Source organism: Aythya fuligula, chromosome 1, assembly GCF_009819795.1.
Source record: "Aythya fuligula isolate bAytFul2 chromosome 1, bAytFul2.pri, whole genome shotgun sequence".
Taxonomy (NCBI): Eukaryota; Metazoa; Chordata; class Aves; order Anseriformes; family Anatidae; genus Aythya; species Aythya fuligula.
Window position 1 is genome coordinate 73093568 of NC_045559.1, and position 27122 is coordinate 73120689.

At 42.2% G+C, this 27122-nt stretch overlaps 1 protein-coding gene across 5 annotated transcripts in view; it reads right to left on the reverse strand.

Annotated features, from left to right (window-relative positions):
* PRR5 (proline rich 5) overlaps nt 1-27122 on the reverse strand; it is an 86447-nt gene that overhangs the window by 37527 nt on the left and 21798 nt on the right. For 2 of the 5 annotated variants that reach the window (XM_032189008.1, XM_032188999.1), the window contains 3 exons: nt 26578-26715; nt 12450-12563; nt 3002-3082 (listed from right to left, as the gene is read on the reverse strand). In XM_032189008.1, coding sequence (XP_032044899.1) covers nt 3002-3082; nt 12450-12553 — 185 coding nt within the window. In that variant the 5' untranslated portion in view covers nt 12554-12563; nt 26578-26715. Of the gene's footprint in view, nt 1-3001; nt 3083-12449; nt 12644-12960; nt 13046-26577; nt 26716-27122 lie in introns of those variants that run through there. The other 3 variants (XM_032189024.1, XM_032189016.1, XM_032188989.1) reach the window with 3 other exon arrangements.

The window sequence follows — 27122 nt, forward strand, 5'->3', positions numbered from 1 at the left end:
GAAGGAGGCCATAGCTCGACGTGTGTACAAACAGGCTGAAAAAATACCACTGCTATGCTTTCCTCTAGAGACTGAGCTTTTTGCCCTCTTAGCCCATTTGCGGTTCTCTCTCTTTTTTTTTTTTTTTTTGTATGAATGAATTGCACACTGAGAAGTCTAGAAGGACCTGGGGGTCCTGGTGGACAACAGGTTGACCATGAGCCAGCAGTGTGCCCTCGTGGCCCAGAGGGCTAATGGGATCCTGGCGTTCATTAAAAGGAGCGTGGCCAGCAGGTCAAGGGAGGTGATTCTCCCCCTCCACTCTGCCCTGGTCAGGCCTCACCTGGAGTACTGTGTCCATTTCTGGGCTCCCCGGTACAAAAAAGACAGGGATCTCTTGGAAAGAGTCCAGCAGAGGGCCACAAAGCTGATACAGGGCCTGGAGCATCTTCCCTATGAGGAAAGGCTGAGAGACCTGGGTCTGTTCATCCTGGAGAAAAGAGGACTGAGAGGGGATCTCATCAATGTGTATAAATACCTGAGGTGTGGGAGACTGAGGGATTTGGCCAACCTCTTTTCAGTGGTTTGCAGGAACAGGACAAGGAGTGATGGTCACAAGATAGAGCATAGAAAGTTCTGCACCAACATGAGGAAGAACTTCTTCATGGTGAGGGTGACGGAGCACTGGAACAGGCTGCCCAGAGAGGTTGTGGAGTCTCCTTCTCTGGAAATATCCAAGGCCCGTCTGGACACCTACCTGGGCAGCCTGCTCTGAGGAACCTTCTTTGGCAGGGGGGTTGGACCCGATGATCTTTTGAGGTCCCTTCCAACCCCTTCAATTCTGTGATTCTGTGAAGCTTCACAAAAAGTCCAAGTCGTCACTGAGAGGAAGGACGGATTTTGGCAATTACTTAGAAGGATGTTCAGGCCAAGCAGGAGGTAGGAGGGAACAACCTCTAGTCTGGGGTTCCTTTGAGTCACCCCTTCTACTGCTCTTCCCTCCCAAACCATAAGGGCAGATTTATACATTTCCTGGACCTGAAACCCCCATGGGCCAGGCTTTGCTGTGCTCACAGGAACAAATAACAAATTGCAAGGACACAGCAATGAGAACCAGCGTCCAAAGCCACACTGCATTCCACCACGTGCTCGCTCACACCGTGAGTTATGCTGCTGATGCCTTATTTATGACAGCAGCTTGGTCTAGATTTTACAGTATTTTGTCCATCTGCTCAGGTGTGAGTCACCAGGCATTATTCACTCCAAAGCAAAGTAAAACCAAATGATCAGTGGAAATGACAATACAGAAGCATTACTTTTACACCAACAAGAAGAAATGGGCCTATCATGAGGCAGCAAAACCCATCAAAAATTGGGGGAAAAAACAACAACAACAAAAAAAACAGTCTGTAGGTAGCTTCCCTGTTCTGCTGCCTCAGATGTTGCAATAAATTCAGTGCAGCTATATTAGCAAGCATCATCATTGTGCAGAGTTTACACCCAGGTGAATGAAAGCAAAATCTGGACACAATTCACCAAACATCTATCTAACTTCTGTTTATTGGTCCATACATGATTATATTTCTCTCTGTCACATCAGCATATAATTTTCTTTTCTGTCCCTCTCCAGCAAACAACCATCCTGAGGCAAGTGCATTTGTCCAGGAAATCTCAGCCCAGAACTACCATTCTTTGTCATTCAGATAAAGCTAGAGAATCCTAACTGCACTTACAGTAATAATGATCAACCATTACTCCAATAACTAACTCAGCATGATACATCAATCATTTTAACTGACAGCCATCCTGAAAAAGCTATTCTTTGTATGTCATCCCCAGAGATATTAGAAATAACTGGAGAGTAAGTTCATTTTAATTTCAAAAAGACAGAGAGGGATAAAGAGAGAGATCACTGGCCAAATGTAATTTGTCTAGACTTCTCTGAAGACATTCCCACAATTAATGCAAACAGACTGGACCAGCATTTTCTGGACATTCTGTGGATGTTGTCACGCTCTGGTGCCCAGACAGAGCAGGAATAAGTATTAAGGGAAGGGGAATTGCTGAGGATTTATCTGGAGACAGCCAGGGAATACAATAAGCTGTCTGTCTTTCATAAATGTGGTTTGTTTTCCATCGTCTATTCTTGAAAGCATTGGGACAAGTTTCTAAAAGGAGCTCTGTTACCTGGCCCCGTCAGTGACACAGGGTACAGTAAGTAATAATCAATACTACAACAAGTAATAGTAACCTGATATGTGGATTTACAGCACTTACATCTTGGTAAACTTGTCTTTGTAACTAAAACTCAAGTGACTCAAATGATACGATTTTCACCTTTATTTTTCTTTTAAAAAATTCTGTTATATACCTCACTGGTCTGTATTTAGTCTGTTGCAAACAGTATCAGTACAGCATGAGAAAGAAATAGAAACCTTAAACTGCATTACTCAGGACATTGTGCTAACAAGACAGCTTTATAACATCTAGAGCATATTCAGTCTGCATGGAGAACCTAGACGTAAGGGACTACCAGACATGATGTCTTTCCTCGCCCTGTCATAATGAGTGCTGGGAAGCTTTACATCCTCCATGCATGCAAGGGAAGCAGCTCCGAGAGAGGCTTAGCACCAGTGTAAAGGAAAGCATAATTGTAGTGGGATAGAGCTGCATTACTACAGGTTCAGGACAGGGTCCAGTTTTTCATTTCTCTAGTTTCAACCCAGCACATCAAGAAAGATGCTGAAATAATCCACCCTCCCCATAATCCAATCACTCTTCTGTAGAAGAAGGAACCCATCTCTGATGGGTTACTGAGCAAGGTGTCGACACAGCAGCAACATCTATTCACCAAGCCACAACTGACTGTACTGGTTGAAATCACTACTGGGACTCCCCAAACTCCCACCTCCCCCACCCCCCCCAGAAAATATATTGCTGTAGAAGGTTTCAAGTGCATGTGCTAGCAAACTGTACTGTGCATGCCAGCTAATAACACCTCCTGGAGAGCCAAATCTCTTACCTGACTCCTTCATTGAGGTTGTAAAGTTCATGGTCCGGGAGACCCTTACGCTGGAACACAGCAATTACTCCATTGTGGATACTGAAAGAGGACAGGAGGAGTCATTAGCACTAGATCACAGCTACTAGGAAGAAAATTAATTCCATTCTAACTGAAACCAGGACAAAGAGTATCAATTCCACAGTAAGGCAAATACATCTTTCCAGACACTGCAGAACATTTCTGAAAGGAACAGATGATTGCTGGTGCTCAGTCTCAGATGCCTTAAAGGAAATTGTTCTCTAGAAAATAGATGACATTGTCGAAAATAATTTTTTTAAAATATTTTTTCCAACTTCAAAAGTTATACCTCTAAAATCAGTAATTTCAGAAAATTTGGGTTCATGTATTTTAGGTAATTTAGTATAATTTTTAGTACATTAATATATTAAGTATATTTTTGTCTCTGTGAGCTCACTACAGAGACAATCAACACCTTCACTGCGAGATCTGTGATGATCTTTCTGGCATTTTTGGTATCTATTTGTCTGAGTTATGGTTTCCTGATTTCTTTATCAACAAATTAGCATTTGTCAAGTCTGGACACTACACCTGAACTTTAATCCACAAATAATATATCCCTTTACTAGAACAGGGTTACTGGAATCTCAAAAATGGTTAGTTCTTTGAAAAAATATAAAAGGCGGAAACACTAGACAATTATGAATTTCAAGGAACTTCATCACTCTCTTATTCATTATCAGAAATGAAGCAATAAATAGAAAAGGGCCATAATTTACAGCATTATTAGCTACAAAGACTGCTTCCTACTACCTTTTATTTCTCAAAAATGTATGATGTTGCTTCAGCTAAAGAAAAATCAAGGCTGCACTGAAAGAACAAAAGTCTAGAGTTTCTAAGGCAGACAGCCTTACGAAGCAATGTGCTAGGCACAGGCCAACCATCTGTCCTACAGAAATGCTCCCTTTTCATTTTCAGTGCTATTTGTAACTGTTCTGTAAGCAGATGTTGCTTAGTGGTGGGTGATTTCTCCTGCAATCAGCCACAACTGAAGACAGGACTGAGGGCAACAAAATCCTCTAGCTCAACAGAAAGTCACACACCCAACACCATCTATCCATGGGGTGGATGTCCACCAGCTTTACAAATTCTAAGATGTGAATAACAAAAACCTGCAAAGTGTTGTATGTTTTACAGGGCAATACACACGCTTGGAGGGAGGAGGTGTTTGCTAATCCCATGAATTTAAGAAAACCACACCACAAAGGGTTATTGAAACAAGTAAGTGCTTCAAGATGAAGCTCTAAAACTCTTGAAACACACATGACACGATTAGCATGATGACACATCAGCCTAAACTCAGTTTAGGTCTGAGGACAAAGGTAAATGCCAACAAAAGGTGAGACCAAACCTGTTCTAGCATTAGCAGAAGGGAGGTATAAGTCTCCTCCCCTTCTCCAACCCAATGCCATCTTTTACAACTTCTCAGCAGATTTCATCTTGGATTCCAAAGGAAAAGAAGACTCATGTAGCCTTTCTGTCTGTCAGCTAACTCTCTCTCTCCCTCACTCTTGGAGCAACTTGGCAATTTCTACCACATTTAATCATGGAGCTAAAGTCCTTAAACACTACAGTCTTCCAGGTTCCAGCTAGGGAAGAAGGACCGTCTTCTACTGACTCCACCAATAACATACTGAAGGGGAAGTTTAGCCTTTACTTGACAGGGAGGGACACAGATGCTTTACCTTCCTGATGCTAGCACAGAGGAAAGCAGCCTTGATCAACTCTGCTGCTCATAGTACTGCCACATGGTTTCTAAGACAACTGTTTTACTGAAATAACCATCATGCTCCCTGACAGTGATTTTAAGTTACTTCATTTCTGTCTGCTTCAGTTAGCCTATGTGTGAAATAAAGATGACAATCACTGAAGGTTTTTTTTTTTTTTAAGATATAGTTATGAAATGTGTAATAAAAGCAAGAAGTAGTAGTGTGATTATCAATAGCAATATTACATGCCGTCACTGTGGTTAATGGACAGTTTCTTCACATTTTCACTGCTTTTTATTCGTCCCTCACAATCCCATCGACCACAAAAGGAAAATACAGATATTGGGGTGTGGCTCTTCCTACTCAATTTTGCACCTGAGAAAAGGAGATAACACCTTCGAAAAACGTTCTCAGCTTCTGTTCAGTTCTGAGCTTACTCAGAAAAAAACACAGGGAGATATCTTCTCACTCTGCACAATCCATCTGCTTGTGCAGCTCTCATTCTGCATCCACCTCCCAGCCTGTACTCAGCAAGAGTGAGGAACAGCAGCAACCAGGGGTGCTCAGGAAGCATGTCTGGGGGCAACAAACTTGAATCTCACCCCTAGGATATCCAATGAAAAGATCTTCCCACAATCAAAAGCTACACTGTATGCACCCTCCATGAGCTTTGGTTTTACCCATGACTCTGCAACAGTATTTTTTTGAGCTTTGCAACTGTCCTTCCCCTGTTCATGCTGTGCTGGAGTCTGATGCGGTAGAGCAACAACCAGCTTCTGAGCTCTGGAAGGCAAAACAGGCCCAGATTTGCCTGGAGGTACCGCGATTTGGGGTTGGCCTGTCTTGTGAAGAAGAGCTAAAGGTGAGTTCTGTTCATAAGGTCTCTCCTTCCTGCTGGTAGGAAAGCTCAGTAGGCCTTCCAGATGGATTCAACAGCATCCTGCAAGTCCAAGAGATCACTGCAGCATCACAGCAAGGCTTGATATTTGCCTGCTTAGAGGGGGATGCGGAAGGTGCATGGGGATTGCAGGCACTCATGTTAAACCTTCTCGGGTCCACAATTAAGACAACCCCTTCCAATGCTTGCTGGGAGCAGAGGAGGGGGCTGGCAGGTAAAACTATGCTATTTGCCGACAGATTAGAACTGCAGACCCAACAACACTGAACAGCGAAGAGAAGCACTGCCAGAAAAGCTCATTTGCATCCATCTGTGGAAAAAACAAAATTAAAAGTGGCAGGTGAAGGATATGACCCACTGTGGAGAAATGCACAAGCAGATCAAAATAGGAACCTTTATCCTCTGCTCTCTTTTGCTCTTTGACAAGGTGTTAAGCACTCTCCTGCACACGGTGGTCCTACTTTCCCTCATGTACTTGCATGCACAGACACACACTGATCGTCCAACCCAGCTTATTGTGGCTGGCTTAAAGAGCCACATTTCTTTTTGGTTATTTGAAAATTGGCAGCTAAATGTGTCTGGTATATAGTGAAGTGACTTAGGTATTTTAACATTATGAGTCATATGTGAAGTACGATTAACGTAGTGAATAAAACAAGCAGTCTTTATATGCTCTTCTGATTCGGAAATGAACTTTGCAATCTTCCCCACCACCCTTTTGCAGAGAAGAATGACTAAATCTTTCCTAAAACCCAGTGTGCTCTCTCACTTTCTCTCTGGCACTCCTTTCTAAACAAGGGGGAGGTTTTCTCTTTCCAGCTTAGCAGGTCCACTATTATTCCTCAAACAGATAACACAGAGCAGGATTTTTTAATTAGAACTACAGGGAACAGGCTGCAAGCATCTAAGTTATTGCCTGTGTAATAGAACTGCTCCTACTTAAAACATTCCAGTGGTGATCTTCTCATCTGCCTGGGACCTTCCTTGTAGTGACGGAAGGCTGCCTTGTCCACAAAACAAGTCTTGGCCCTGCTGCACTGACCAACTGCCCTTCCTTCCCACATCAGACAGTAGTGCTTTCATGCTAGGATGAATGTCCCAGCCTACAGGCAGTGTGGGCATGCCATTGTGATCTCAACACTTGCTTGGGAGGCAACAAAGAGGATTCAGAATAAAAGGTATGCTATCAGCAGTGTAAGTTGGTGTCAGTATAATAAAAAACTAGCTAAAATCCTCTTAGTAAGCTTAAGCTAATGAAAAGAAACAAAAACCCAAACAACCCTTGCTTAAATCAAAGTAATGCTATGGTCTTGTACCAAGAGACACATTTTCCACGTAAGTGCCAATGTACTCTCCTATTCCTGCAGCACCACACTTTCTCCTGTTTAAGGAAGTGACCAATTTCTAAAGGACCCCAATCAGTATCTTCTGGTGGAGAATGGGACTAGGAAGCTCTGTGCACCTGAGCAGTGCACATTTGAAACAAAATGCACCACTCACAGAATCATAAAGGTTGGAAAAGACCTCCAATGGCACTTCTTGAAAGCACAGAATCAATGCATATGCTAGCTCCTCAACTGGTATGTGTCCATGCGCTAAGACACATTGTGTGGGCACCTTTTCATACAAATGTATGGTATGGGCCATTCTTGGTCTAAAGACGATGGCTGGTATCCGCAAGAAGAAAACATTTTGAGAAACTAGCAGAGGAACAGGAGGAAGCCTGGGAGGAGGCACAGGCATGGGTATTCAGGGAAGAGAGATGAATACCCAAAGTAGGCTGAGTCAAGGACTAGAAATCCAGATCAGAAAACTGCTGAGACCAGTTTTAAGTAGAAAATGAAAGTTTTAAGTAGAAAATGGAAGGTGTAAATCCACAAAGCACAGAGTTTGACACTCACTGTTGACATTCCCAAGCAGCGTAATAATGTTATTAGCATGAGTGCCAAGATCAGGAGGGTGTGGTTTATTATTCTGATTTTTACCTGATAAAAAGCCATTGCCTGTATAACTCGACATCACCAATGCATACATTTCGCTTGAGTCACTCGCTGAGCACCAGACTCCATTTTGTGAATGAGAGGCTGGCTCCCTCCAGCCCTTAAATACCACCCTTGTTCTTCCAACGATGCTCCTAAGAAGGAAGAACTATAGTGATCAAAGCACTGTTTTCTGCAGGTCAGAAACGGTTTGTCTGCAGGGCTGAGGACCAACTGCAAAACTGGGCCCGACCAGGTTACAGTCCCCCCAGTTCAGGTGGTGCCAAAGCAGGTGGTGTGGCCCAAGCCAGCAGGTAGGTAATTTTTGCATTTTGCACTTGTGAACAGCAGGTACGTAATTTTTGTTCTCTAAAGCAGTCACTATGTTTGTATGCAAGCAGCATGTGTGAAAATACCGCTGCATTTTTTATTCAATGTTTGCAAATTCTCCTTTTTAAAATGCTCCAGGTGAAGTTGGTGAGACAAAAAAAACAACAATACTGCATGAACTCTCTAATAGAACTGGAGAGTTAAAGGGCAATGTTTTCGAAAGAAACTAAATAACACGGCTCATCTTCCTTTGGACAGCATCTGGAATAGCTAATTCACAGTAACTAACCTGATAAACCCCCTTGAGGACACCCTTGCTCCAGAATAAACACTCATTTTTCTGAATTAGCTTAATCCAACATGGGAAATCCTACTTTCAGAACAGCTTCAGTCCAACTGCACTTCCACAGGCTTTGTCCCTTTCAAAAATAAGATTGCAGCTGCTAGTTCACTTATGTTTTGGAAATTTCTACCCAAGGTAAAGCAATCTGCAAAGACTGATAGGCTGCAATTATGCACTAGATCATGTAATTGAAAATAAGCTGGTCTGCAAATTTTGTCTTCAAAAAGTTTTGGAGACATTAGTTCATTAACTTCACCAGCTATACACACTATTTTTAGTTATGAAGAAGTTGAAACAGGCAGGTGAAGGCACTTCCCTGAGGTGCTACCAATAGTTGGTATTTCTGCAGAGTGTAAGACTACAGATGTTTTGGCTTCCAATCATACCTGCCTTCAAACAAGTATAGATGTATCTGGAAGTCTACAGGGAGCAGTAATTCTCTCCCCACATACCACTTTCTCTTACTGTAATCAAGGCTGGGCATACTGCACAGCACGGTGGTGGCTTGGCCAAGTGGGAAGTCCCCTGTTCCCCTTCCCTACCCCACAGCTCGTCTCTGGCAGCCCCCTGTGCATACAGAGATGAAAAGGCTCCCAAGATTTCTCCATCTGAAGATTCACGAAAAAAGAAGCTTGTCCTCCTCACACAGGCAGGAATATTTCAAAATATTTCTAAATAAATGCTAAATATTGGAAGAAAGAAAATTTCCCAGTAGAAGCAGTAGATAAATGTGCTGGTCTGGATCTTTTTCTCTACTACAAAAGCCTCACTGTAATCTAAAAAATAACATTCACATTTAGTAAGGAAATGAAATATGTTTCCTGTGACTGTCAAAATACAGCAAATTATAGTGCATATTACAAGCCTGTAAAATTACCCCCAAACCATTAAACTCCTTCTGATTCTGCATGTCTCCGTGGCTTTAATGCTGGTCTCACTACTGTACCACGCATCTCATCTTTGTGTTCTTCGCCTTTTCATCACTACCTCATACTCCTTCAAGGTTTCTGTTAATATTCCCTGTTTTCATGCAGCAAAGAGGACAGAAGTGCCTTTCACTAGAGACTTTCCCACAGCAGAGCTCAGGCAGCACCAGCACTGATTAGGCAGTCTGCACTAGCTCAGTCAGAATAAAAACCTCTCAATGGATTTTATTTTCCCTGAGAGGGGCCACCCCTGGGCAGCAAGCTCAGGATTACATGTTTCTCAGTCCAATTGGTTTAGTCAGCATTGAGCATTCATTTTTTGCCTGAAGCAGAAGGGGCTGGGTGAAAGGAACTGAAGTCAATGCTAGTGAAAAAAATCTAAGCTATTTTAATCCAATGCAAATTCTGTGAGCTGTAATGAAACTGTATTGTTCCACTATGTTGCTGAGGGTTGCTAGTTAACATGCAACCGGTGAGCTGCTTTACTGATCTTTTGGGGTTCATGGGAAAGCAAAATCGAAAGAAGCGGTGATATAAAGTCTCATTTGCATAGTAGTAAACAGCAGGTCAGCACCTACCTCCCTTTGATCTAGCAATGTCAAGAAGTTTTACAGCACTTTAGCTGGGAGGTGAAGGAAAAACATCAGGGAGAAAGAAACCATCCTCGCTAGCAATGAGCACTACATGCCCCCTGCAAACCCAGCCCGGTCATTAGGTTCCCTGGGTCTCTGAAAGCAATAGGCATCCTCTGCAGTGAACAGTCTCCAGTCAGATACTGCACTGCACAGAGCAGAGGTGGTGGAGGGGACGGCACCGGGCAGCCAGGTTGTGACAACACAACATCTGATTGCAGAAGAGGAGCTGCATCTGTCCTTGGCAGAGACAGCCCACATTGACATTGCAAATATGTGTGGAAGATCTTACCAGCATGGCTCCTCCAGCTTGCCCATGTTTCCATGCCTAGCCAACATCCTTGCTTCACCTCAAAGGGCTGACCTTCAGCACCATATCATCAGTCTCACATGGGGCAGGGCCTGCCAGGGGTTTGCACTCTCCCACTCCCTACACTAGTTTTGGAGTACTGGGTTGAAAGCCTCTTTCAAAAGCAGATACGTGCACGGCACACCCAGGCACAGCTGCTAACATTAAGCAAGAAACCGGCAGTATATTTAAATATAGCACAGCCAGGCTTGCTGAGAGGGAAGAGCTCTTCTGGTGTGTCTCAACTTCCTTGATCAGCAAGATCTCATGCTCAGTACTGCACAGAATCAAACAGCACAGGCAATTCATTCACATGGAAGGACAAATATTTCCACAAGCCAATACATGGCATGCTAGCTCTTTGTTGGGGCATTTTAATTTTACAGAGGAAAAAGCACCCTTTCACAAGCCAGTATTTTCAAACCCCACACGAGATTTCAGTGAGTCAGGGGCTCAGTCTGACAAACACCAGCCTTGTCCAGGCCAGGCCCTGTTACACATGCTATGCACGCAGGCAACACAGGGAAGGTACCATGGACAACTTCCTAACATGACTAATCCCGCATCATTTCAGCCATGACTTTCCTGAGGATAAACTCCAATTCCTCAGCCTGCAGAATATCTGAGCTACAGACCAAGGCAGGCTACTGCCTGGGTTTGTAGCTATCAGCGACACGACTGCTCACGGGCACCTGTTCCAGTAGCAGCTGCAATGTGGCAGCTCTTTGGCCATTTTGATGTGACAAATACAAGTCCAGCTCACTGACTGCCTGCCACTTTTGTCCAGCGCTATGGCTGTCCTGCCCAAATTAGAGCTAACAAACTCTCGTTTTGCCCCGTCTCACTTAGTAAAACCCTTCATTTTGGATTTCTTTGCAAATACTGGTGAGAACAAGAACATTTCCTACTTCCAAGGAGGACTTCTTTCAGCTGGTTCCTCAGCCCCCCCCCCCCCTCTGCTCCAACCTGCCTCCACAGCGTGCTTCCCACCAGACCTGGCAATGTTCGTCCCTGTCAGCACACCACCAGGAACGAGCTTTGAGGATCCTGTTCAGACACCTCGGTTTACACCAAACAGAAGCTTCCCTCCCTGCTGACTCCTGTGGGGCTAACAGAGCAAGCAAAGCCCTAGCTGGCATGAACCAAGGTGACCGAATCCTGCCCTAAGTATCACTGTCATCCAGACAGTGGGAGCATCTCTGGGACATTTAAATAGCACCATTTTCTGAGCAGAAATGTGGTCTCTTTCATGGCACGGTTTCACTGCTTATTGTGCTGCTTGTGGTAAGCAATTAATTCATACTACAGATATGCATACACAAATCAAGGGGTGAGAGGGAAGGAAGATGTGGTATTTTAATATTTTTTTTCCACAAAACTGAAATACCTTTAAAAATGTCTGTAGTTCTCTAATATTTTTCTTCCTATGATTCCTCCATGTAATTATAAAACATGAATGACACTTTCCATGCTGTGACCTAGAAAATGACATTTCATTTTCAAAATAGGCAAAAGAATATAATCCCTAAAGACTTACTCATCTTTAAGAGTGTCTTTGAAACGGTTTTAAGATGCTTTCTGAATTTCTATACTCATTCACAAGAAAAAGTTTGCTTTTTTTTTTTTAATCGAACAGTAATAAAATTCAAATGTATAAGCACAGCAAAAAAAACAGTCAAGGACTAGTCTTCCTGTCCAAAGTGCACGTGCTTACACACACACACAGCTTTTTGCATTCAAGTAAATAAATTGAGTACTTTTTTGTATCTGTATCAATAATCAGCAATATATATAGTTAGGTAGATAAAAATATATACAAATCTTAATTTTTATAAAAAAAAAAAAAGTCAAATAAACCAAATCCCCTTTGAATGAGGATATTGAGACAGATGCAAATACTTATTTGTAGCTGGATCCTTTGAAATGAGCCCTTGCCCGCCACAAGGAAGAGCAGGCTGAGCCATCTGCAGGCAGCACTGCTTGCTATCAGCCCTGAGAGAAAGGCTAACAGCAAGGCAACAAAAGCTACCCTTGCCTTTTCCTCAAGCACACATGCCACATAACATACCGAGCCAGGAGCCTTGGTGTGCTGTAATCCACCCCAGCTGGGAGCGAGCTGCACTGCCGTGCCTGCCAGCCAGAGGCTACCCGTACCGTCTCTGCAGCAGCAGTGCGGGAGTGCAGGGCAACTCAGGGGGGCAGGACACTGTGCAAGACCTTACCTGTTCCAGGTAGCGTTGGAGCAGGCTCGTCGCTGCTGGGTCCCCCGCTCATCCAAGGCTGCCTGCTCTCTCTTGCCCAGATCACTGAGGCTGGGCGAACTCATGAACTTCAACCTGCGAAGAGTCCTCATGGTCAAATGTGTGTTTGCGCGTGGCAGCTACAGATACACCATCCTGTTTACACACACACACACGCAGCTGGAGCAGCAGCAGCAGCAGCAATGCGAGCAGTTCCCTCCGTTTGCTGTTCAAAAAAGAAACTTAAAAAAAAAAGAAGAGAGAACCAGTCTCTACAGAGCACACCTCTGCCAGCAAGAAAACAAACCTTTAATCAGATCAACTCTGACGTCATGAACTGTGGTTAATAATTTCTCCAGTCCTCTTAAAAAACAAAAGTCAAACTCCCAGCTGCAGCTCAGGCACTTTGAAGGGGCCCCTTCCAACCAGCAGCTGCTCAAAGTGCGAGGGCTGCCCCCACCCCATCCCTGTCCCCAGAGTCAGGGATCCTCACTTGGTGCCATGGGGTGCTCCACCTGCCCTAGGACCTGCGCTTCCCCTCGGGTGTCTCTGGGGGCTCTGCCAGCACTCCTCAGCCTCGCTCTCTCTCTGCACTCATGAATGGAAATGAAACTGGAGGGCAACAGACAAAAAAACAAAAACAAAACAAACAAACAACAGAAAAACAAAACAACAACAAAAACAAAACAAAACAAAACAAACAAACAAAAACACTAAATCAACAACCACCCAAGCGACCAATACTGACGCACTGAGACTTTATTGGAAAGTTTCATAACTGCCTGTGCCCTGCCACGTTACGACACTGCACACAGGCACTCTCGCTGCCTTGCTCATACACAGACATGCACATGCTCCTGTGCTCTGCTCAGGCACAGGCATACTGTTTCTACAAAAGCCCCAGGTGTCTTATCTTCAAAGGAAAATCTTTCTCTGACTGCTGCGCTGGAGCTGAAAGTTATGTTGCTACAAGCCCCTCGCCCATGCTAAGCTTGCTGTCACTCACCCCAGGTTCTGCTCTACATCCAGGAATGCCTTGCTCATCGGCTGTGAAGTAATATGACAGAACTGTGATCAATTTCCTTAAAAAACAAATGGCTTGCAACAGACCAAACCAGAGCACGAGAACCACTCTTCTACTTCTGTGGCATTTGTCTGCAAACAGTCTGGTGGTGAAAGCTGCGAGGGCTCCTCACAGAGTTACCTTGCAGAGAAGGGGGCTGGAATACAGCAGGACTTATTTCTTTTTCTGCTCACTTTCTATTTCCATCTGTGATAATCTGTCACCTAGATCCAGGCTGTACTTGGATTTGTTTGCATTCCAGTAGCATCTCAAAGCTTTCATTACTGGAGAACTGATTTTTTCACAGCAAGATCTGCCCTCTGTGCATCAGTTCTTGAAACATTTCAATAAAAACTGATTCTTCGCACTACTCGCCAAAGCTCAGCTATGCTATGCTTATCACATATAAATATTTACTTCCCTGATTTATATTTGGTATTAGGAGAAGCACTTGGGAAAAAACATCATGTTTACCTTGCACTAGTTATAGTAATAGTAGCATAATCCAAATGCTTGGCTTAGTGTTAATATCGAATGCACTTCCCAACCCAAAATCTGAACTATACAAATGCGTAACACAATAGAGGGTATACTCCAAAGCATTTCACTTTGGAAGGGAACTACAGTTCCAAATCTTATTTATGAACAAAAGCATTGCTATCCCTGGTCTCCTCCAGATGTTTAAATCCTTCAAAAAAGCAAACAACAATGCACTATGTACACAGCAACAAAAGGAAAACAAACACAACAATATATCACTGTACTCTACTGAATGAGATGGCTTCTATGGCATACAAACCAGCGACCAAAATAGATACAGCAGAACACTGCTTTGTTCAAACAGGATGAAGGGCACTCAATTTTTGTGGATAATACAGCCAGGGAGAGCAGGGGAGCACAACATAATCTAAGTTTTGCAGATAAATGTGCATCTATACTGCTACAGGAAACAACTTGTTAGATAAACCTGTGGCAATATAATTCCATCTAGTTTCATTTTCCACCCAGCTTGGTTGCTTTTCTGCTGCTCACTTGCTGTGAATTTGATAGGCCTTGCAAATGGTATTATACTGGATTAAACCTCTGGAATTGTTAACTCTTTGATTCTTTGGCAGCACCAGAGGCTTTATAAACTGCATCCTGATGATGCCAGTAGGCCAGCAGCTATGTAACAATGTTTCATCTGCTTTTTAAATTTTATTATCCCTCAAAATTCCTAACTTGCTAAAACATCCAAACCCAAGGAGCTGCTGTGTCAACCTTGGACATGAAAGACAATGCTGCAAACGCAGTACTTGCCTTTCCCATAAAACACTGAATACCGACAGAAAAAAAAATAAAAACGTATCTCTTTCCCTCTGTATGTTGAAATATTACACCTATAGAAGTCAGACTATTTTTATGCCTCCCCATCAATCTCCTTAACCAGTACTAGACACGGTGTCTACACAAGCACAAAGCACATGGGAGAAGCATCATTCGTGTTTCCTAAAAGATTTCTGATGGAGGTAACAGAGGGCAGGCTTTGTCTACACTTCCTACAATTCCACCTGATCAAATGTTGACTTACGATAAAAATCAATCAATCATTCTCAACATGGGTTACCTCCACCTGCAATTACAGAGCAATATTTCACATTTACATCGTGCTGTGCATTCACAGATATCCTCGACTTCACGGCATTCATTAATTCAGACTGAACAGCTCTGGGGTACAAAGGTAAAACGCATGTCCCACACTCCAGCATTCACAGCGAAGAAGAGAAAGGCGACATGACCTGCCTGGGCCACCTGGTGAGTGAGTGGCAGGGATGCGAAGAGAGCCCAGGACCTCAAGCCACCGTTCCAGCATGCTTCAGAGGGGACAATGCAGGGCCGGGACAGCCGGAGGGCAATGAAGAAGGCTGAGCTCCTCACCAGGTCTTGCAGTGCAGCTGCTCCTCCAAAGGCACTTCTGAAGAGAGTTGCCGCAATCCAGCACTGCTTCGAGACCAGGGAGCTAACTGGCAAGGGCTGCTCGCTATTGGCCACCAAGACGGGTAAGAGGGAAGGGCAGGCGGGGACCCTCCATGGGCTCAGTAGCAAACACTACAAGCTTCATAAACAGAACAACTGTGCTCAGCACATTTGCAGAGCCGAGACTGTAAAGTACTGTTACATTAACTCGTTTAACCCTACCATGCAGTATGCAGTGCTAACACTATTTTACTCTCAAGGAATCTGCAGCTCAAAGGTTAAGTGATTTAATCAAAGCCCTGCAACAATCTCAGTGTGGCAGGAAAATCCAGCCCTAGAGCCTGCTCCTTCCCTTCCCCTCCAACATCTCTCCTCATAAAAGCAGGCCTGTCTCTACTAGAAACTGCTCTTTCATCTCTGGGCCACACATCCCACAGGTGACTGCGTGGTAAGTCCCTCAGTCTCCACGTTGCCAGAGACGAAGGGGGAATCCTGTATACGGGTACAGCATTCTGCTCGCCTGGAGATGCCTGCTGCCTTGAAGCCTAAAACAATGCACAGGGACATGAATACATGCTGACAATCCAAGAGGTTTTACGCTATTATTACAAGGCAGTGCTAGCATACAGACCCAGGACCTTGGAGAATGCACAGCTTTTGAAATAATTGCCAGGAGTAACTCTGCAGCTACCTACTGGTATGCCTGTAACGCTTGCACCGTTCCCACTGGGAGCTGGGGTTTAAAGCCTGTGTTGCTGCCGCCTGCAAATATTAAAAAATAAAATAAAATCCAGACAGAGCTCCCCAAACACTCTCTTGCTTTCCAAAGAATGTGATGTGTCAAAAAAAAAAAGAAGAAAAAACCTACACTGTTTTTACTTAACATTATATTAACCTTCACAGTAAATTTTGCTGTCTTCTTACAAGTTTCTTATTGACTGTGAGAGGGGAAGGAAGCAAAAAGTAATGTTCATGAGCAGTAAAATGAGGATATTCACAATTATGTGAAATTCATAATAAAGCTGCCAGTGCTGTGACTACTGCAGGTCAACATGTCTCTGGCTGTACTCTTCTGCTACTGCAAGGACAGGTTAACACTGCAGTGGGAATGGTGTAAGTGTGGGGATGCAAACAGGAAGAGAATTTGCTAGGTCAGCTTTATCCACCATAGCCTTGGCATTTAAAAAAAATAATAATCAATAAATATAAATTTTAACTGGAGGGAAGAAAAAAAAAAAAAAAAAAAAGCTAATTCACTTTATCTCCCTTTTCTCATTAGGGGAAGACAGCAGAAATCCCTATGGAAATGCCAAACAGTGCATGCTCTCCAAGAGGCAAAGCGCACCTATGGCAGAAAGGAGTAAAAAGCCTCCCTAGCCAAATGCACTGTAGTTTCTCATAAAACACACCACAAAACTCAGGGCATGCCTCAACATATGCCAAGGATCAGGAATTGGTCTTCTGAAAAAAAAAAACATACTTCTTAAAGGTGCAGCACATCCTGCTGCACTATCAGAGAGGGGGAGACTGAAGGAGAGAGGGAGATGTGACCACCAGGAAAAATGTGGAAAGAGTGGAGGGGGAAATGAAGTCGCAAACCTTATGACTCACCAATTCCTTTGCTACAATAGCCACATAAAGCTCTTTTATCATCAGAAAACAAAGGATAAAGAGAATAAAGAGAAACCACACAGGGTCTATTTGCACCCTTCCCCCTCCATCCCACTCACACTGCAACCTCTGGAGATACAGAAAATCTCAAGGACAATTTCCGCCTGCCATTTATTGAGGCTGGTTATAGGATAGCCTTGGTTTTGCTGGCCAATGTCTGCTGGACATTGCTCATCTGCTTACTGACTGTTTGATCCTCTCAGTGTCCCCACCTTGATCCCCTCCTGTTCTTGTGCTCCCTCTTCCTATTTTTATTTTATTTTTTGTCTTTCTTGGTTAGCTAACTCCTCAAGAGAAGGAATGGGAAAAGAAAAAGGAAACCAAAACACTGTGGTACTAAGACAGTGTTGCAAACCACTCTTAGCTGGCTCCAGGAGAACCAAGTCTTTGATAGGTCATGAATCTAGCAATACCTATACAGACCATGCACAAAGCATCCATGAAAACTCTGCCAGCAGAAGTTTTCAGTTTACAGAGCACAACGTAAGCAGTTCTTAAAATACAGTAAATAGCTAAATCTTTTATCCTTGTCCTTCAGGAGATAGAAAATAGGAGACAGTTAGGATGGGAATAGGCCCATTATACCTCCTTCCAAAAATATCAGGTTTTACATCAAAAAGCAATTCCCTCAGCTCATATTGTTCCTCATTACCTCCATACAGGCTCTGGGAATTAAAGATAGCACAGTGATCCAAATGAGCACAATGGTTACACTAGAGGAGGTGAGAATCAACGCTCTGGGTTACAGGACCTGTGCCAGTATTGCCTTCTATTCACAGCATCTCCAGGGAAGGAGATCGGCTTCCAAGAATCAGGCATGCCCCATGCCAGGTTTCACTGTTGCCCGCTCACCAAATTCACAACCATTGCAAACAGCTCAGTTTGCATATCATGCAAACTCCAAGGCAAGCACACAGCTTGGCTTTTAAATGAAGACAGGCCTATAACTGTGATTTAGAAACTGAGGTCCCAGAGTTCTGATCAATAAGCAAATCAAGTGTTTAAAATACTTTGTGCTTTTATTACAAGATCATGAGATAGTGAAAAATTAATCTTACAAAATAACTGAGCTCATAAAGCACATGACTTTTTTCTTCCTGAGCTCTACGTGAATTCTTTTCTAAATTGCCTATCTTGCATAATTTTTAATTTGATCCCAGAACACCATGACCTTGATGCAGCAGCTATAGTATCTCAGTGCTGTCTTGTACAGTTATATATGGTACAGTGCCTTCCAAATCTGTGAACCCTGGGAGATCAGAATTGTGTGCTGTGCAGCGCTACCCTTCTTAAAGCCAAACATTTTTGATTCAAGGTCTTCCGAAGGCTCTGATTGCCTTGGAAGGTCACCAAGATAAAGAACCCACTTGTAACTAGCTGAGTTTCTAATAAACTGCATTGGTGGCCAGCTGTTAGTTACAAGTGATATCCTGGCTTTACTATTAGTGTATGAGAATATAAGCATGCCTGGAAACATGAAGCATGCCTTGAGATTACTGCCACCCCCTGTGCATAAGTCAAGGAGGTCACTTCAGCACTGAGTAGTACAAGAGACAACTCTGCAAATTCAAGGGATCTTTGACTCTGGCGGTACTACCCTGCTGTTACTTGAATGGTCCTATAGCTCTTTGGAACAAATCTCATAGCCCTGTAAAAGTCACAAAAGCCTAGCCTTCAATACAAAGGGATTCTCTGAAAAAAATTATCTTTTTCCCTTAGCATCATGAGAATATATTTTCTTGAGTGGAAAAACTGCCAGAGAGGTTTTTTGAAATAATCCAAAACTGTAACATCTCACTGTGTAGTCGGACTCTGTACTGTTTAGCTTGGTGGAGCTTTCACAAGGAACTAAAAAATGGTGACCTTCTGACACCTTTTCATATACACATGCTGAAACTGTCCCTGCAGACTGAGATACTGGTCAATGGAAACAGAAAGCACACAAAAGACACCAATGATTTTACACTTGTACATTTAGCAGGCCCAGAACTACGAAATCCCTGTATATACCTTGTCATACTTTTCTCAGCATTTTCTGGGAAATCATTTACCTCAAAGGGCAGAGTGCTAGAAATTTTTAAAGTCTATGGCAAGGTCTGGCACAACTCCTTTCACTCTCACCCCAGCCCATTGGCCTACCTCAATCTTCAGTCAGGCACCAACATGACATCATCATTTGAGTTATCATCTGGAAGGAATGCCTTATTACCTAGGAGCTAAGGGAAATTCCATTACATTTCCTTCCACAAAACATTTTCTTTTCCCACAAGGTATCAACAACTAGATATGGAGTTTAGGTACTCCTCCCTACCTGGAGTCTGCATGAACATTGGCAACTTCAAGCTATATTGTGGGATGCAGTGAAGAACAGAGGTGTCATTCACAAGTTTTGTGCATGTTCAAAAGTTTTGTCATGTCTTTCTTGATTTCTGCTGCTCAAATTTTCTTACTCACCAGGTTTTCTTCGGTCATTTCAAAAGATACTTTCTCCAACCTCAGACTATAGAAACTTTTTCACAGCAGAGCAATTTAAGTTCTCTAAATATATGTATGAAAGACTAAAATTCCTGTTTTTTGCAGAAAACTGTTGGGAACCACAATGATTTTCAGCTTCAAGGCACTGGGACATGTGAGCCATCCAAGGTCTTTCAGACTTGCTGCTAGTACCAGCAGTTTGAAAGCCCACACATACTGAGCTTTCCACTCCTAAGCAGAAAGCTGGAAGGATTTATCTCAGGAATGGCTTACAGATGCCTTCCTGGACAGCTGGGATGCTGGTACAGAAAGCCCTGGGCCAGGTTCCTAGGATGCATGGCTCCTTTGTACAAAAAGCCCCACATCCTGGGCTTGTAGCCAGCATTTCCTTGCATCTCTTTCTTTGAAACATACTTCATTTTGGGAAACTGGAAAAAAGAATAAACTGAAGACCTCTAACAAATGGGGCTGTAGTCAATTCCATGTTCAAATCAGTGTCTCAGTTCCTTTTGATACTTTGGTCTTTGGAAACTAGCTGGCACCAAATGTCACCAAGCTGGTGTTTCCAAGGCAAGGCATGTCAGTCGCTGAGGGGGACAGTGAAGGAGGATAGACAGAACTATGCCTCACCAAGAAACCTTGGTCCTTGGTCCACTCTTACTCTTAAAAAACAACAAACACTTATGTTAGCCTTTTTTTTCTTTTTTTTTCTTTTTAACCCCTTCCCTGCTCTGAGTGCCCCAACTCAGTGGGCCCAGGTACAGAAGTACACACCTACAGCCTGTCACCCTGCACAGGGCAAACAGCACCACGAAATGGCAGCCAGGGCCCTGGCCACTGAGACCCTCATGGCAAGGCTGGAGGTGCAGCCTGCTGGGAGGTGGCCCATGGCCTCCTTACTGGAACAGCATCACCCCTTGCAAACATTTATAGTTGACTTAAGGCAACCTGTGCTTTGCTGTGCCCCTGGAAAGGGGTAGCAGGGCAAAAACAAGGGAGGTGAGATGGTGGCTGCGCTCACTGCTCCCTCAGGTCACCCTAGCTTTTGGTGGACAAAGAAATCTCAGACCCTTCTTTGTCTCAGACACTCCTTCATTTGTGCCTGGCCAGTGAATAAACTCACCTTTCCCTACACTTTGCTTTTGCTCTGTTCTCCACAGTTGAACCTGGAGGTAGAACAGCATGATGCTTTCAAGCACTGCTTTTCCTATTCCTCGTGCTAGGGGCCTGCTGTTTGCAGCGAGAGGCACTGGCCCCGATCCCCACCATGGCAATGGCCTTCAACCCGCCAGGGCAGCCCCAACACTGCATAGGCTCCTCCACTGCCTTTGCCAAAGCTTCCAGGAAAAGGGCTGCAGGAGCAGGCTCCCTTTCAGCAAGTCTTCACTTTTTGCCCTTCATCTGCTTTTTGCCACAACGCACATCTATAAAGATTTAGTCTCAACTGCAGTGCTTTGGTACTTGCCAACTACAGGCCACCAGAAAGAAGATAAAGGGAAGCAGCCTTTCCCACATACTTTTTTTTTTTTTTTCCCCTTCTTCTTCTTCTTCTCTGAGACTGCAAAAGGTCAGTTTGGGATTTAATTTTGTCCTGTGTAATGTTTTGTCTTGCTTTGTATTTATTCCAAGTGAGTTCACCCATTTCTTCTGCAGAAACAAAATGTCATGAAACCAGTGAATTCTGTCTCTCCTAAAAGAGGCACTCCTTTCTAGAGAAAGTGAATTACCAATGAAGTGTACTGAAAGAAAAGAAAATGTAAAAATATATTATGTTGCTGCTGGGCAGGTGGAACTGTAATCAGAGCTGAGTGTAATTAGAAAACGTGTAAGGATGCAGTTTGGATACTGCTTCCTTGCACCAATTTTTAAGCAATCAGTTTAATTTGATTGATGATCACAGGGAAAAAAATGAACCAGAACTTTTTTTTTTTTTTTTCAAAAAAATATAAAATAATTGCTGTTTTCCTTTCTGCAATATTTGTCTATACAGCACTAGGTGCCAGCACAAAGATTTGGAGACTGGGAGAAGGGAGGACAGGAAAGGGAGAGTTGCATCACTTTATACATAAAATAAATATATGCCAATCTGTATTATCTCTCAGCTAATACTCTGTGTGTGAAGGACATACGTGTGTGTGAGTGTATATATATACATATATGTATATATAATACATATACATATACATAATAATATGTATATTATATATACATATATGTATATATATACACTCACACACACACGTATGATGTTAGCTTTATTAATGATCTGCTTTAGAGATTGGCTCCAACAAATTTTTGGATCCAGATTTGAAAACTCAGAGGGATGAGAGCATCCACAACTGAACTTTTGATTCAGACTGGCATAAAGATAAATAGTGTTTCAAATCCAGGTTTTTGGTTCATTGACTCCATTTTAGTTCCCTTGGTTTGTTAGTTCAAGAATTTAGTGTGTTGTTTGAAATGTAAATGTGTCTAAACTTATTTTGCTGTAATAATAGAGAAATTTTCTGAGTGCATTGCTACCTACCTATGCTTTCAAATAAAAATCTTCTGGGTTCAAGCATTTTAAAGAATATTTGGAAAGGCAAAATGCTTTCCAACATTACTGTAGGTGCTCAGCAATCTCTAAAAAAAAAAAAAAAAGTTTAAGCTCTTTAATTTTTAGAGGCCGAATCCATAATGTTGTATAACTATTTTTCCCTGTGAGAAGACCTAAACTTTCATAACAATGAAGAAATGCATTCAAAATTACCAGCTACTTTATTAAGTCCTAGTTAAGAGGTTTAATGAAAATATGCCCAGGAGCCACTAGCATTTATCTGTGTACTTTTATTATTATTTTACCTAGAAATGCTATCTAGTCAAAGTCTAGTGTTGAAAAAGCTAGAAAAAAAGAAAACAATTAATCTTAAAACCAGAATGCAAATTCTAAAGAAATCCCCAAGAATAATAATTTTCAAGCTCACATCATTATTTATACCTGATTCATAACATTTGAAGGCCTTACTTTGGTAATCCTCATTATTTAACTTTTGGAAGATTATTCAAACCTCAGTGAGGCTCAATGAGGTCTTCCTTTGCTTAGCCCTATGGAAGTTGAGTTTCATTAGCATGAAGCTGAGGAAAAATGAAAAATGAAAGATACTTTTTTCATTCTTTTACTTAAATCAGCTACATAGGTGATATTGTTATTTCGGATACAATAAGCTAGGTAAATCAACAGATAATAGAATATTTATGCTTTTATCTACTTTTCTACTGTCTGTAATTTTACTGAGATGGTAAATAAAGAAAAGGAAGAAAACTGGGAATACCATTTTAAATCATTCCTTCCTCTTGATTTAATTGTTCACAAGAGCTGAGGAAAAGAGATAGGACACTAATGACTGCAGTGACAGCATCATAGTAACCTGGAGGTCAGAAGTGAAAAGTGAAATTAAGGTTGAGATAAAGGTCAGTCAGTCACTGCAGGTTGGTCTTCACATTTTTTTTTTTTAATTAATTCAACACCAACTACCAGGAAATGAAGTAATGGACATTGGGATTGAGACATGCATGTGTCTGACAACCAAAGACATACAGGGAAACTTAGACCTCATTTTATAGTGCTGGGGAAAAAACAGGCACAACTATGCTACACTTCAACACATACTGTAAAGATATTTAAAGCTGCCTTGGTAGGACATGCTCTGGAAGTGTCTCTTCTTACTACTGACTGCAAAGAGAATGTAATGTGAATAGTTCAGTTACGGATACAGTATTCTCAGCCGTAAATTTATCAAACTAGAGGAGATTAATCTCATTCCCAGTCTCTTACCGCTCACTGATAATGAAACAAGTATAAATAATTTGGCATCCTACTAATGAATGTTTCACTTCCCTGAGTGCATGCTCTGACCCTAGATGAAGAGACGTTTGGGAGTTATCTTGTGTTTTCAGTCTCAGCTGGTATTTCAAACAGGGACATATTAAATTAGGAGTATTTCTAGGAGAATCTGCCATTGGACTGACCAAAGGCATCACAGGATTCAGAGAAAAGATTCAGAGAAAAGGGCCAAGGTAACAGCCTTCAACGGGACGTCCCAAACAGAAAGGACAACTGGATGTACTGGTAAAGAGCATCTTCTGGCTAGGGAATTGGCTGAGATTTTTAAGGAAGAATTGAGCTGAGACTAACACCCACTCCAGCAGTGGACAAGAATTGAAAAAATGAATGAAGATAATTGCCGGGTTCTCTTGTTTTTATTGGAGGAGAAGGAGAAAAAAGGGATCAAACAAAGAAATACAGTTTTGCTAGGAACTTCTCATAGTACTACTAATTATGAAAAGATTGCGTGCTTATTAGCTGTGACATAGGAAGCATTGCTAACCTCCTTCATCCTTCAAAATTTTCACCAGCTTCTTTCTCCTTGTGAGTACAGCAACCACATCAGTTTGCTGTTTCTGATTAGGCCCCTGTCATGCCAAGCCTGGGATATTTCCACTGACTCATATGGGACCCTACACATCCAGAAAGTTAAATGAATGCACTAACACTTACAAAGAAACTTGTAAAGTTTCTCTGAAATTTGAAACTTACCTGAAACTTTCAACATGTGTTTTCTATGGTCCCCATTACCACAGGACTGCAATCTTGACTAAGACATTTAAATTATATCACAGCACAATGAAAAAAAAAAATATATAACTGTGAAAATATGCACACCGTAGGAATATGAAATTTGAATACAGTGCTGCACTTGAAGCCACAAGTATCACTTAAAGTCTACTGTATCGCCAGCAAGTGAGAAGTTTTGGTTTTTGCAATGCAAAAAAATAAGTATTTATAAAATGTTAGCTTTGCAGCATGTATGCAGTGTTTCTCCATGAGATATTGGTATTTCTAGTCAGCCAACACTTTTGAGATGCTGGTGAGTTTTTCAAGCCTTAACTTCTACTACTGCCTCACATGTTGGGAATTCCAGTCAGCCTGTCCATCACAGTAAGGTTACAGATTACACAGTACTCCATAAACAGTTTACAGTGGAATAGTTTGCAAATGCTCTGCTTGGAACAGAAGGCATGTGCATGTCCAATTGTTTATTCTAAGATGCAATCATTTACAATAGCAAGAAGAAAAAGTTCACCAATGAACAAACCAAAAACAGAGTGTTTGCAGCAAACTTTTCAAAATATGTCCTGAAGCATTAAATCGGTGTTTACTTCTGCTTGCAATGGCTGAATCCTCCTAGCAGCAATATTTGGAGATGCTGCCAGCAGAACTCATAATTAATAACAAATTAGTTGGTAGATTACTAACTTAACAAACACCAGACATGGATATTTGTTTTAGAGAAAGCTGCAAAGTTCAGAAGCAGAAATTTTCTGGTCATGCTTGAAATAACGTGGACACAGGTATCAGGAATTTCCTGACCAAGTTATACCCAGATTCTTACCTCAGCTTTTCCACAGGAGTTGAGAGCAATACCCACACCCGTATTTTTCATCATCTGAGACCCATGATGGTACACACAGCTGTCAAGTACCATCTCTGCTACTCGTGCCACTAGCTCACTCCTCAGGGAATAGGTAAAAACACCCTAGAAATCCTTGCCAAAAGGTGCAGCAGAATGGAAAATTATTTCTCTCACTTTTAAACAATTGCATGCAGTTCAAAGATGAAGCCACATACTGCTGTGGGTCGCACTGCATATGGTGCAAGGCCCTAGTAGAGCTTCAGGATGTGTCATGCCTACCTACCCACACAGCCTGGGATGAGACAAAATAACCACTGTGGCAAAATCCAGCTATCACTGTAATGAGGTAGCATGGAGTAGGTATTTCCATCATTTACATCTTGACAAAAATTTGGACGAAAGCATGCATTATCACCAAATAAATCAAAACAAAGGTTTTAAAGGCTGAACCCTTTAGAAAAGGCCTCTTCACTTAAATATCACAGAAGAAAAACTAAAGCCATAGCAGAGCTTAGCTCACGCAGCTTAGTGATAAAGTAATTCTTATAGAGAAAATAAATATCTGCATATGTTCAGAAAGAAAATTATTTTGTAGGAAGAAACTAGCAATTGTTTTCTAAGAAAATGTATAAATTACTTTGAAAAAATAAGAGCTACCATGTGTGATGATAATATCAAAAGAAAAACAGAACAAGGACAGATTAAGGACATCGACTTTTCCATCACATAAACACACATACACACAGCCCCATACACACTCTCCATTAATGACTCCCTTCGTCCATAAAAAACCTTGAATCTCAAATGCTAACTCAATTCTAGCACTGAATAGTAATGAACTTGAGATGGTTGTGCCCAAGCACCTCTGCAGAAATAGCTGCAGCTGTTTAAAATACTACTACCACTCAGCTGTTTGGTGCTGCTTCTTGCCTCAATATAGGTAATTTGATAATCCTTCATACGCTTCAGTGCACAGTCTGCCAGTGCAGCTTAATCTGCTTCTGCAGTGGTTTTCTGACTATGATCTTGGTGAACAGTATCTGAAACATCTCATTAAGCTTGAGGTCACCGTGGTGGGTAACACCAGAGCTTTAGCAGCACCCATGGTGGCTCTCTACTTCAAGGCTTTTTTTCCCCAAGGACACGGACTTATTTAGAGGTTTCTATCGGAGAGAAGAAATTCAAACTATTTTCAGTATTGCTTGCTCACAGATCTGATTCAGCTCTAAATAGATTCACAACTCTGAAAGTTCACTTTTTAAGCTGCACTAAAGCTAGAGAGATATAGACTAACATGTGCTGATGTTAAAAATCACTAAGTATTGCATTGTTATCACATATTTTTTGTGGCAGGAAATACAATAGGATCTGTTGGAAATACTGGAAGAGAAATGCTGACCCTAGTCTCTCCAACAAAAGCATCTCTCCAGGTGTCTGAAATTGGAAACATTTTACCATTGCAGATAGTGCTGCAGAAACATTTGCTTACCTGCTGAAAAGAGAAGAAAACAGGACTGAATAGCAGATAGTGAAGACTCTGCAGCAGGTTTCCAAGAATCACATGAAAATTCTTGACAGGTGATACAATTTGGTTAAAAAAAACCATCCCCTTGCAAAAAAGGCAGCTCTGCAAGAAAAGATGAACCAAAAGGTAGAATTGCATATATTGCCATTTGAGGATTTTCAAGTGTGCTAGTACCAAGTAAGTTGTACCAAGCTAGTACCAAGTAAATTGATAAACAATACACACACAAGTGAAACAGCTGCAATACTCAGTGCTGTTCCACATGCCATCACTGATACAACTAAACATTTTTTTCTTGTATGTTTCCCTTCCTTGCTTTTTCGTCTTTAAGAGGGAACCAACAACAGTGCTTAAGAGCTGCGCTTATCACTAAGGAGGACAAGAGTTTCCATTAGCATGAAGTCTGCAAGTACTTCTGTGTCCCAACACTAAACAGGTGGCAGAAAAAACACTTTGAAGTAAGTTCAGGGTTTGCAATGATCACCTTTGGAGAGCAGCTGTCCTATAAG